Consider the following 12,873-nt stretch of genomic DNA (forward strand, 5'->3'; position numbering starts at 1 on the left):
CAACAGCATGGCATGGCGTCAGGTGCGTTTTAACGACGATTGAACGCAGGCAACAATGAAGCACTTTATGAAGTTCCAACCTTTGCGCGCTTCTCCCGTCCCATCCGTCCCTCATCTCTTACCTTTCTCGTCATCCATCGCTTTGGCCGAAGCAAACCGTTCATACTGCACTAAACACTGCATCTCCATCTCCATCTTCCATGCTTGCACCCCGCTATATCTCACGGAATAAGATCGCATTAGTCCATGACTCCTGTCCCCCGTGACATCATCGTCGATCCAAGAGCTCAGATCACAGATCTCGACCGTCAGGCCCACAGGCCTATTCATGGCATATCCGACTGCATGGTGCATGTCAAATCTCGGTTCGCACATCTTGCGTGCCCCGCACGGATGGTTTTTGTGAAACCGAACCACGCGATCGTTCATGGGAATTTAACCGTTGGGTTTCCCAATACTTGGCGGTGGCTGGTGCTAGTCCAACATTGAATCCGTTTTGGTTCATGTGTGCAGAGTGAAATGAAAGAGGCGTGCGTGCATGGGAAAAGCAAAGATGTGATGGGGATAGATTGATATGGGAGTCGCTAAACGGGCATGCAAGGAGAGCACAACAACGCAAGAGTTCAGACATTACATTCCATTCGCGAAACACCCTGAAATACTACGTTAGTGGGTATCACCGACCTACGCCTTCTCATTCCCAATACTCGCGCTCCCACCCCCTCTCGCCTCAGCCAAAAGCTGCGTACCAACAACCTCGCCATTACTCTTGCTCTTAAACACACCAGAAATAGAGTAGAGACCCATAAAAGGCTCGTACACGTACTCCTCCTCCCAGACCTCCTCGCCCTTGTAGGTAACACTCTCGTTGAACCCGTTGAACCTCATGCTCTTGAGGTAATCACCCACAACATTAGTTGAGGAGATGGTACCAGAGTTATCGAGGACTTGCTCTACGATATCACCGTTTTGAGCCAGGACACGACGTTTATTGGTGTTGCTTTTGAAGTTGTTGATGGAGTAGAGGATGTTGTTGCGGAGATCCCATTGGTGGAAGTCGAGGTCGCGTTTCGCTTTGGCTTGAGCAGAGGTGTCGTTGCCTCCTCCAGTAAGGCCACCGGCGACGTCGCCAACGAGACCGGCGGTGTCGTTGATGATGGAGCCAAGACCGTTTCCTAGCTCGGCGATCACGGGGTTCAGATCGATGCTGTCGAGCACGTCGCTGACCATGTTGACGAGGTTACCCAAACGGGCTTCGAGGTAGACTTTTGCGGTGACGTTTTGGATTAGGAGGGTGACTTTGTCGATGGATAGGTCGACTCCGGCGTTGAACTGCAGCAACTGGAGGACTTGGGCGTCGAGGTTGATCTTTGCGGTGAGGTTGTCGACGCCGATGAAGATTTCGCCGACGTGGACGGAGGCGTTGAGGAGAACGTCTGGGACGGGGCTCAAGGCAGAGATGTTGGACGATGATGTGTTTTCTGTTTCGTAGAGCACGGCAGATGGGTCGCCGTCGTCTCGTACGTCCAACTTGTAGCCACTGTAGCCATCGGATGCAGATTGGCAGACAGCGAGGAAAGGCAACGAAAGGAGTGTGATGGTAGGTAGTATCAACAACATCTTGACTGGGACTGAAAGAGAGACTGGCCGGAAGTCGACGTGCTGCTGAACGAAGAGCGAAGGACAGGAAGCAACAACTCAATGGATGTCGTCAATCGACGAGAAAGACGGGCGGGCACAACGGTTAACACTACCATCGGGTGGAGTAGTAGTGAGTTGCCTGCAAGGATCATGTGCATAGCACCATCTTCCATTACCCGTCATCCACCTACGCTAGCAAGAAAAACGGAAATTAAGGAGATCCATTCCCACAACTGCGATTCGATAGAAAATCCAGAAAACCGGCAGTTCGTATGCGGAATCAGGATTCCTACATGTTCATGCCTTAGCACTGCTCCAGATGGTGCGATCCAGCCTTGTAGGAACCCCTGCGCGGCTGCATAGGGGGCTTTACCCGAGATTACCATTATGGGAATCCTTGCAATACTCCATGTGCATGATTGCCGTGCCCGCTGATTTGCAACGGGATTCCTTCGCTATAACCGGTACGTGGGTCGTGGTTTGCTGATACTTGTACGGCTGTCTCGCTCGTTACTATTGCCGTTGTTGTTGCTGTCGTCGCCGCTCACGCCAACATGTCGTTCTCTATCCGCCTACTGCTCATCAGCATTTTCCTTACTTTCGCTACACTCATTTCTGCGCAATCGGAATCTGGAGCTCCTTCGACCCCGGCACCTACAAGCAGCACCCCACCGCAAGGAAACGGAACTACTACCAGACCACCAGAGGTTGCGCCTACTGGATCTTCGCCCCCAGATGTGCTTCTCCGCGTCCCTGAACTGCACGTTGGAAGGATTGAACTAGGTGTCGAGAAGCTTCAGGCAGATCTCAACCTCAACGCCAAGGTCGCCGGTCTCGTCCAGATCAATGCTGGTGTCCAGGTCGCCGTGGAGAAGGTCAACATCACCATTGCTGATGTAGATGTTGAACTCGAGTTAATTGTACGATTGGGCAACCTGGTCTCTATCGTTGAGCGTGTCTTTGACTCTTTGGACCTGAACCCTCTCTTGATCGGTTTGATCGGAAACGTCACCAACTTGGTCGGAGAAGTGATCGGTGCCGTTGATGGCCTTGTAAGTATCCGAATGGTTCGATGTCAGAAAGTAACTAACAGCATATAGCTTGGATCGATTACGCAAAACGGAAAGACTCTCAACTTCTTGGTCGACAACCTCGGTAACATCGTCCAAGAGGTCGTAGGAAGCGGCGGAGACGCCCTTCAGCAGATTGTCGGAAACTTCAAGGTAAGCAGCTTCATATACCGTGATAGATATCGACCACTAACCCGTCGCGCAGCTCAACATGACCGAAGTCGCTGGAAGCGCAAAGCAGGTTGGCCAGGGAATGACACAGAAGACCTTCAACTACGAGCCTCTCAACGCGCTCGTCGACATCGTGACCAACACCGCTGGTCAAGTCGTATCCGCGGTCGTCCAGAAGAAGAATGGTGGTGGTGGTGGCAGTGGCGGCGGCTTATCGTCAACAGCTTCGGCTTCCGGTACTCCCATGCCAGTTAGCCTGCCTGTCGCCTCAGCTACTAGCTCTGCGTAGGCGTATATAGCGTCGCGATAATGGCATAATCTAATGCATTCTGAATATCGTTCATACGGGGTGTGATGTGATGGGTGGTTGTACAATGTAGATGATGCACTGGAGGTGCGCGAGCGGCGAGATGCCTCGGCAGGCGGGAGAGATGACGTGGGACGCTAGGACTACGCCCCAAGCACACAAGCCCCGACGCGCATAGGCATATCCTCCTTTCATCGACATCATTGCGCAAGACCATACATCGATCGTTCATTCTATTCATGAGGTGCGACATGTAATGCGAAGAAAACCAACTGACATTAAGGGAGTCATGATACAAAAGAGTGTCCAGAGTTGAGTCCCATCTCCCAGCCTACTAATCACTATCAGAGTCATCGTCGTCCTCACTCTCGCCACCTGAGCTTGAGTCGCTTCGCTTCTTCGATTTGGAGGGCTTCTTCTTCTTCTTTTTCTTCTTCGCATCATCGTCATCCTCACTCTCACTCTCTGAAGAGTCCGAGTCGCTTTCCTTCTTCGACTTAGACTGCTTATTCTTCTTCTTGTTCTTTCTTACTTTCTCTTCCTCCTTCTTCTGCTCTTTCCTCAGTCCTTCCCTATCAGCTTTGGCCTCATAAGTTGAACCCATCGTTTCAGTCATGTAGGTATCAAACTCTCTAGCGGTGCTCGCAATCTTTTCGAATTCCACTCTTCCCACACTGATCTCGACATCCTTACCGTTATCGTAGCCTGCACCACCCTTTTGGGTTCTGGCGCGGAACTCAGCCATGGCAACTGCGGTGTGGAAGGCGTTACGGATCTGACGTCCATTCCAGCGTGCCCGCTTGCTGTCTTTGCTGTCCTTCCAGTGCTTCTTGGCAAACTTGATGATCTCGTCTCCATTGATAGTGACATGGCTACGGCCGCTGCTCTTAAGCACATGCACGGTCTGATTAATGAAGGTCTGCCACACTGCGAGTGTCGTTTTCTTGTCGAAGTCCGGGTCTAGGGCACCAGCATTAGAGTAAGCATCGTGGCAGATTGGACACAAACTTACAGAACAGCGAGATGTGCACCCGAGATGTGAAAGCCTCGTCAAATGTCCCCACCCGATTAGTGGTCAGAAAGAGTAGACCTTTGTAGTACTCTAACATGCGGAGGAACACCGACACGATACTGTTGCGCTGAAGGTCCTCCATTTTTCTTCTAGCAAGAAAGACATCGGCTTCGTCTAGCAGCATCACGCAATCCCAGCGGCTAGCGAGGGTGAAATGCTTCTTCAAATTCTTCTCGACGTCTTCTGCCGTGCTTCCGAGGTCGCCGCAAGTGATAGGATAGAGCGGCTTCTCCATCAGATCAGCAATGCACTCGGCTGTGCATGTTTTACCGACGCCAGGAGCACCTGAAGCTGGTCAATAATGACGCTGAAAATCTTGAGAAAAAGCATTTACCGTGAAGAAGGATGATGAGGCCTTGTCCTTTGCCCCGAACCAGATCCATGTCATTCTCCATGCTTCCGGTTGTAGCTTGCGATACTCTCTTCCGAAAGTGCTCACGGACTTGCGACTCAAGGATACTTTTGTGGTCGTCAGATAAGACGAGCTTGTCAAATCCTCCGCCCTTCTCACTCTCCGGTAGTGCTTGAAGATCCTGCACATTTACTTGCACTGCTAGTTGTCAGCACGAATCTGCTACTCATGATGTATCGAATACTCACCCCACTCCCGCGAACGCAGCTTGTAAGCGAAGACGCGGTAATGACAGATACTGAAGTCGGACGGGTCTACAAGACCGGCACTTGACGCGCCTGATAGCGGGTTGAACACCGGCTTCTCATTAACGTACTCCTGGTACGTTTCCAAATCCGTCGTTTGATCGTGCACGACTGGACTGCGATGATAGCAGGAAACGCATGAGTAGCTACATTCCTTTCCTTGTCGGCAATCGCTGGTCTCTGACAGATCAAGCTCTTCAGGCTCCAGGAACGAAGGGATATCGCTAGGGTTGGTGCCAAAATACCCTTTCATGTCAACGATGACTTTGTCGTTGAGCTCCTCACGGGTCACGAGTTCGAGACCCTTGCAATCCACGTATGGCGCAATAGAAGCGGAGACTGTTTCAACGAAACGCTTACCCCGTTCTTTCAGCATGTCAGCTACTCCAGCAGCATACTCCATGGGGATGACATCGAGGTCCGAGATGTTTCGCTCTCCATGATAGGGAGCAATGACTATTCGTCGCCGAACAGGTACCAGCCTAGAACCGTTGAAATCCAAGTAGTACGTATAAATACAGAATGGATTGGTGCCGTTTATGGGCTCGATTTTGTCCGTCGAGGTAAGCAAGTGGACAGGAGATTGGAAGACAGGAGCCGGGAGTTTTGGCATAATGACTCTTCTGCCACCAGCTGTCATGAGAACTCTCATGCCCAATCGACCTTTAGTCTCTGTTCCATCTAGATTCGTCGATCGCTTTGTGACCACGAGATCTCCAGTGTGAAATAGGTGCCACAGGTCACAGAACCGGACCTTTTTTGCCTTACGCTCCCGAAATTCCATATGGCCAGGCAGTAGGTAATTATCGAACAGGTCCCTGATACTTTTGAAAGATTTCTCGACTTCAGAGAGAGTTGGCCATCCGTCCATGTACTCCCCCTCGCACCCGTTAGCCACGTCGTAAAGCTCGAGCTCTTTCAAGACAGTGTCCCACTCCTCTTCTGAGATAGCATCAGGAGCAGAGGCCTCTTCAGTCACTGCATTATCTCCTGCCTTCTCTCCGGTCTCCTCCAGAGCCTTGTCATGAGCGTCATCTGTGACTTGAATAGCTTCGTTTGGCTGGACTGCTTCGGCGCTTTCGTCTAGATCTATGACACAACTCGCCGGTCCTGCGTCTTTTTCTGCACGGCGATCGACTATCCTAGTCAGTGCAGTAACGACTTCCGACATGATGTTTAGTATCTCTTCCCTGTTCTGGAGTAGAGGCTTGAAGGGTCGTAGCATCATAATGTCCGTGTCTGTACCGTCGCCTGTGAGAAACTTCCGGAACAGGTGTGTGATTGACCTTTCCTCGATGAGGATTAGACTTGGAAAGTGTTTGTTCTTGACCTTGACCATTTCCTCCGCAAGTCTGCGCTCATCATTGGATGCCGAAGAGCGTTCCAAGATTGGGTCAGATGCAATCCTCCCATCATCCATGTCGTTGTCCTCCAAGCTTTTAGATTGCTTTTTCCGTCGTAAAAACCTGTCAGATTTCTGTGCTTCTGGTTCTCCAACAAAGACATCGATTTGGTGGACTCTACGAGTTTCGGAGTCATGCTTCAGTCCCTTCGAGAGGTGGAATTTCAGCTCGGGCTCCAACAGTTGCCTCTTCGCTTTGACCTCTGGAGATGGTGGACGAGATATCTCCTCGCCTCCCAATAGCCTGCGTAGCTTCTTCTCGAAGAGCTCTGTTCCCTCTTCCAGAAGCGTGAGTCTCTCTTCCAAGATCTTGTTATATTGGTTCACCTGCTTTACGCGTCTCGGCGCAAGCTTGATGCGCGATTTCATTACCTCGCGCCTGCGGACCCACATATCCGTCTCTGAGTCGGGATCAGTACCACTTTCCTCATCGATCTCCGGCTCAGAAGCATCAGATGCGTCCATTTGGCTGCCAGCGCGGTCTGTCCCCAGCTCGATACTGGGGGGACGTGACCCAGTAGCTCTTATTTCTGGCACCGGTAACGCGGAGACCTCGGTGATATTGGTAGGTACTGGATCGCTCTTGGAACTGTCTGGCTCGCGCGGAAGCGTCGCAGTGGCCTCTTCCAATGCCGAATCTACATCTACCACGTTATCAGTAACTTCCAAGATTCAGTAGCGGTGCGACGTACTAGGAGTATTGCGCTCATGGCTCATGGAGAGCGCAATCCCGGAATCTTCTGAACCAGACATAGTAGCGTTGGCACTCTCGCTAGATTTGCGCTCGTTTCTACCATCTATTAGTTAGGTCCCCTGGGTGTGATCCGTGACCTCCAACGCAGAAGTTCAAGCAGCGCGACAGTATCTAGGGTAAGCTTATGGCGTCAAACATGCGTTCCAAGGTTCACTTCAAATATTATTAATAACTCAATTGCGGCTGAACGAAAGTGTACAGGACACGCATGAAGGAGATCCATTCTAATCATGCACACTCATCCTGATTTGTACGCATGGCTGTATTCCAAGTCATTGATTGATGCGATTACTTTCAGAAGATGGGGTCCAGATGGCGGGCATGCACTTGCGACTTGCATGGACCCTCCTAGGTTTGGGCCAATCAAGGGTGGTCTAGCTGACACCTACCTATCTTGGTCGGCCCCCAAAATCTACTGACCGATCATGAATCCTTCGATTTTGCGACAGCCTTGGGTTCCAAAGGACACGTAGAACGACGGGAATCTCGTGTACGTTGCCAGGGCCCACACAGGCAGTCGTTAATGGGCGACTCAATGCGCCTTAGCAAAGCCCAGGTAGACTTCGAAGGTTCGCTTGACAACGCAAAATACGCGTCTTGATGATGAGGCGGGCTAAAGTCTAGCTGGCTCGTAATACTCAGCTTATCTCGACGTATGCGGTAGCATGCACTGATGATACGTGCCGGTTTGCAGGGTACCAGGGTGTTAGCGGGTGGGTATTGCCGCCGCACTCGCGCTCTGGCGCTCCCAAGATCGTCTGCGTTCACACCTAGGCAGTCACAGGACTTGCAGTTGGTCGCAACGTATCCATGGATTACTCACCATATCTATCACTAGATCAGGTAGAATTAGGGCGTCCGGCATCGACAACGCGGAGCTACGTGCCTACCGCATAGTCAGCACATCGAATGCAGGCAGCCTGAGCTGAACACAGTCACCGGAAATACCTGATTGAAGCGAGCTGCAAGGCTATGGGTGCGTCACCTTCTCGTTCCATTGGTAATGCGCTCATGCATGTCAGCTTTGAAGCCTTCAGCCTTGTCCGACTATCAAGGTATCTGCCGGTCGCCACTTCCGGATGTTTGGAAGCGCTCTATGAGTTATCGTAGCATTTTGCGATCGGTTCAGCTGCGCTCCTGTTGACCCTACGTCGAGGATCTTCTGTGCTGTAGGGTCTGCGCTACTTCGAAGGAACTATGTCCGCCCACCAACCGATCGAAGTCGGTTTTCCCTGTCCATCCGCACAGCCCATATCAGTTGACTATATCGAGAATCGACATACGGAATTTCGGGATGAGCACGGCGAGCTACCATTCAGGTTTGACGCGAGCCGTCAAAAGTTCGTAGCTCGCTCGGTCGCGTGGGATGCAGCACCCTCAACTAGTGACGAGGAATTGAGAGACAGCAAATTGCGGGTAGTTGCAACCACGAAGAGCTTCTCCAATGCTCTCTCGGCATTGAAAGAGAAGAAATCTAAGGAGAAGAAGATAGCAAGCTTCGATCTCGACTCTTACCACGACTGGAAAGAGATCACTGGGCTCATACAGGTGGTCGTGAAAGAGTACCACAGCAACGACACGACATGGGACCGAATTCGCAGTGGATTTCGGACCGTTGGAGACAACGCGAAATCTATGCAGGCTTTTATAGGCCTATTACCTGACGGGGAGTACAAAACTCTGTGCGGAGGCCTGACATTGATCTTGACTGTGTGTGATGCCAATCACATATGTGACTCCATAGACTGACAGATGTGGTAGGCCATGACGGAACATTCTCAAGTCCGCGAGAGAATGGCAGATCTGCTGCAAGAGGTTCCCGAAGTCGTCAATAAGTGCGAGCAGTATCAGACACTCTACCCTGGGCGCAATACCATACAGCTGTGCGTCAACGATATCTACACCAATCTTCTTATAGCTCTGGAGAAGATAATCGACTGGTATAAGCAGTCTTCCTGGAGTAAGTCAACTCTGCCAATACCACCAACTATAAGTCTAGAGCGCACGTCCCGTACTGATTCGCATAGAACACGCCAAAGACAGTCTTTTGAGGAACAGTAACTACGGGAAATGGATCGATAAGTGTGTTGATAACATCCGGCAGTCTAGGAGTCGCTTCACGGAGGAAACCCAGTTGTACCTAGCTTGGTCTCAAAAAGCCACACTCTCAACAGCGCTCGAGCTCAATTCTCGATCCCATGAAATGAACGAAAACATATACCGCGTCGACGAACATGTTGGACAAGTCAGCGATGGCATTAACGCTCTCAAGGATCATTTCGATGACGTGATCAAGAATGCTAAGTGTGAGCCACAAGTCTTCCTGGTTGCATTGGCGTGCGGCTGACATCAAGAAGGGAACAGTGACATAGACAATCTCAAGGAAGAACTGAAACGGGAACGATTGAGCTTAGAGAACTACAGTAAGTTTGAACGTATTTCTCCATCGCCGCGAACTGACCCGCGCTTAGAGCGAAGGATAAGCGAGCTCGAGGAGCGAGTCGCAAAGACGGCGCTTACTCCGAAGGATCTTATGAAAGAGCTGGACCTGGACCGATCTGAGCATACACATGTACCAGAGGTCTCCACGGTACTCAAGGACGGGCTGAACAGCCCAACAAAGTACCAGAATCGCGCAGGCTGGGTAGGAAACACCGCCGAATTCCGAGATTGGCTAGGCGGGCGAGACAAGTCTCAAATACTGTGCATTCAAGGCCATGGCGAGTTCGAGAAGACTTCTCCGCTGAGCTTCCTCATCGCGCTTCTCTACGAGAAACTGGAAAGGACGCCGCGCACACTCGTTCTCCCATTCTTCTGTGGACTCAGCAGAGTGCGCTCTGGACCAGCAATCATGCTACGAGCGTTCTTCATCCAACTGCTCGCTGCATGCAATGCTCACGGAGCAACGGACGAGGAAGGCCTTCCTCTACTTTCTTTTTTGGGCCACGATGACGTGGCGAACATGGAAGACATGTGCTTGGAAACATATCAAAATGCGGTAGTACAGCTGTTACGCGAGTTGCGGAGGGAGCATAAAGCGATTTTCATCCTCATCGACGCCGTCGACTTCTACGACTCAGACTGGGGGGACGAGATGGATGATTTCATGAAGAACATGAGAAAGCTGGTGAGATCGTCCAACAAGGCAGCGGACGGAACGTCGGGTGGTGTTCTAAGGGTTCTCGTAACGGCGTCAACATGGTCGAAGCGGTTTTCGACTCCCAAGAAGCCGATGGTCCTGCTTGATCTGCCCGAGCATCTGGATGGGTCGATGGACGGGTTCGAGAGGTTTACGTAGATAGGCAATTCGTATAGTTTTGGGCGATGATAATCGCAACCCCTTCTCGTGTCGTGAGCCTCATTTACTCCCACTGTTCCTCGTTAATTCTTACTGATCTCTTCTTAAATTTGCAGGCTACACTGACCTTAACACTCATAACCGTGTTGCATGTGGACGCACACTGCCCCGTCGCATACATCGGGAGCGGTAGCACCTCGACAACTTCTTCGGAAGCGCTCGTTTGTCCAAGCAGCGCTCGATGTCGGTGTGATAATGTGTATGGCTTTACAGGTTGAGAAGCCGGGTAAAGACTTATCCTTCACCCTCCATCCGTCTCAACCACCCCATAGATATGCGGCATCTTGTCTCTCTTGTTCGCGTTCAACCATTCGCAGGTCGTTTCCCAATCTGCTTCCAACTCGTCCTCATCAAGAGAGAGCGGATAGGCTTCCTCATATGGTAGGGTTTTGTCTTTCTTTAGTTGAATTCTCATAGTGGTTCGATCGAGTATGTCCTTGCGCTGTTTTGCAGCCTGTTGCTGGAAGGCTTGGTAGAAGTCTTCGCCGTACTCTTTGAGATCTAGCCATACATTCAGAGTCGTCGCGTCCCATATAACACTCAATCTGATCCTATCAGTAGCCTTTTTAGGATCAGCATCACGAGCCGGCGCGCCAGGGCCAAAATTAGGTCTAAGCGGATGTGGATGTTCGATATGCGTATCCATGACCGTAGGCGCTGGTGAAGACTGTTGGCCCTCCATATCTCTTGCGTAAGACTGCTGCCGGGAGATAGGTGGCTCTCCCACCTGATGTGGGTCGTATCGGTCGTCATGACGGTGGATGGAACTTGCGCCGTCATAGGTTACTGCCGAACGATGAAAAGATGCTGGAGGTGGTGTCGGGGCAAGGGGGCGGAATTCCTGCTTGTAATTCTGGAAAGTTGAAGGTTGCCGAGCTGGGGACTGAGGGACAATAGTAGGTGTGTATTCTGGCAGAAGCGCGCATCTAGTCAGCCAAAGCGCATAATCCACTTATCGCTACACTGTATACACACCTGCAATCTCTTGACCCGAATCGTCGTAGCCAAGAAGGATGTCTATGTCAAGCGTTTCTTTTGGTACCACGTAAAACAAAGTTTCGTGTGTGGAATTGGAATGAGGTTGGCGCCATGTAAGCTCAATGGCGCATGAGACTGGTACCAGTCGAAGTTCTCCGGTTACGCGATGTGGCACTTCCACGTGGGTTAAACCGGCCTGACTTATATTGAAAGAGTCTTCGAGTTGTCGTCTGCCAACAACGTCACCGCGTATCACGCTGTGCTTGATCAAGGCCGGTCTCATTCGGACCTTGTGGTCTACGACCTTGGTGCCGACGAGGGTAGGAAGCAGGATGTACTCTCCCGAGCTGTTTTCGTCCCTGGTAGAGTGAGATGTTACTGATGATGCTGTAGCAGGAGGGCTTATCGGATATGATGTCGAGGGAAAGCGGCGTGGCGGCCCCTGGCGGGGAGGCGGAGTTCCAGTGTGTTGCGATCCATGTGAAGAGGGCGGAACACGTGGTGGGAATGTGACATTGATGTTGTTCCCGACAGGTAAGGAAGACTCGTTGTGCTTTGGTCTTGATTGTATTAGGGACGAGAACACTTCCTGGAGGGTTCTTTCCCGTTCTTCACAGCACCTAGTAAGGATCTCTACGGCCTGCTCTGGGCTATGGTCGACCAGCTGTGCGACACATTCACGTATGCGATAGCGATCCATGATGTGCAGTCGAGGCGATCGGGCTGCATCTAGGTGGGGCTTACTGATGTCGCACGGACGGAGTTTGGGACGCTGCGGGAAGCAGCGCTAGCTAAGGTGCAATCGTCCATTGTTGCTCATGGTTGCCGTGGCGTGAGGAGGTAAGGAATTGATGATCCTGCGAAGCGCACTGCGTGTAGCACGAGTCTCGCGGCAAGGCAGAAGATGATGGGCGCGCAGGCCGAAGATTCGCACAGGAACCAAGAAGCGCTTATCGTTTCATCGGTATCCAGGGTCATGATTCGCTTGAAAATACGCTTTGCCGTTGCGAGTTGACCGGAACTGCACGTCGATACAGGGCTGTGAGAACATCATCCAGCAACCTTGAGGCAGCCGTATGCAGCCTGCAGCACACCGGTCAAGGCTTTTTCGTACCCCGCTCGGCTGGCCAGAGGCTTGTCCCAATCACAGCTCCACAGCCTTCCTTCATCGTATGTCTGAGGCATCCGAGTGTGGTCAACCCCATAGGTAGTTTCCTCAAAGCCGATGTTCTCCAGCGAATATTGTGGGCGCCGTCGAACATGTCGCAAATGTCTACTGCTAATCGTACGTCGAAGGAAGTTCAAGTCATGACGGGAGTAGCGTCTGTCAGCCGGAATATCGCCAGCGGTAATGCTCTTCAAATCAATGGCACCGTGGCAGACAACGTCTACAATTTCAGCATGTAAGTCGAACTCCGCTACAATGGACTGAGCACGCTCCTGACAATTCCAAGCAATACTTT

The 12,873-nt window shown here is 51.4% G+C and overlaps 4 protein-coding genes across 4 annotated transcripts; 2 read left to right on the forward strand and 2 right to left on the reverse strand.

Annotated features, from left to right (window-relative positions):
• Positions 1-684: 684 nt before the first annotated feature.
• Positions 685-1,620, reverse strand: J4E84_007161 (uncharacterized protein; the record flags this gene model as incomplete). The annotated part of the gene is made up of 1 exon (XM_049389747.1): positions 685-1,620. The coding sequence occupies one exon, from the start codon at positions 1,618-1,620 to the stop codon at positions 685-687; it is 936 nt and encodes a 311-aa protein (XP_049242491.1).
• A 575-nt stretch (positions 1,621-2,195) lies between these two features.
• On the forward strand, positions 2,196-3,171 carry J4E84_007162 (uncharacterized protein; the record flags this gene model as incomplete). Its single annotated transcript, XM_049389748.1, has 3 exons — positions 2,196-2,693; positions 2,742-2,864; positions 2,917-3,171. The coding sequence occupies 3 exons, from the start codon at positions 2,196-2,198 to the stop codon at positions 3,169-3,171; spliced, it is 876 nt and encodes a 291-aa protein (XP_049242492.1).
• A 352-nt stretch (positions 3,172-3,523) lies between these two features.
• Positions 3,524-7,073, reverse strand: J4E84_007163 (uncharacterized protein; the record flags this gene model as incomplete). The annotated part of the gene is made up of 5 exons (XM_049389749.1): positions 3,524-4,149; positions 4,202-4,546; positions 4,596-4,811; positions 4,862-6,964; positions 7,013-7,073. The coding sequence occupies 5 exons, from the start codon at positions 7,071-7,073 to the stop codon at positions 3,524-3,526; spliced, it is 3,351 nt and encodes a 1,116-aa protein (XP_049242493.1).
• A 1,198-nt stretch (positions 7,074-8,271) lies between these two features.
• J4E84_007164 (uncharacterized protein) lies at positions 8,272-10,372 on the forward strand (the record flags this gene model as incomplete). The annotated part of the gene is made up of 4 exons (XM_049389750.1): positions 8,272-8,784; positions 8,836-9,034; positions 9,102-9,380; positions 9,447-10,372. The coding sequence occupies 4 exons, from the start codon at positions 8,272-8,274 to the stop codon at positions 10,370-10,372; spliced, it is 1,917 nt and encodes a 638-aa protein (XP_049242494.1).
• Between the last annotated feature and the right edge of the window lie 2,501 nt (positions 10,373-12,873).

Source organism: Alternaria hordeiaustralica (genome assembly GCF_023758085.1).
Source record: "Alternaria hordeiaustralica strain BMP 2776 chromosome Unknown scaffold_15, whole genome shotgun sequence".
NCBI classification, from domain to species: domain Eukaryota; kingdom Fungi; phylum Ascomycota; class Dothideomycetes; order Pleosporales; family Pleosporaceae; genus Alternaria; species Alternaria hordeiaustralica.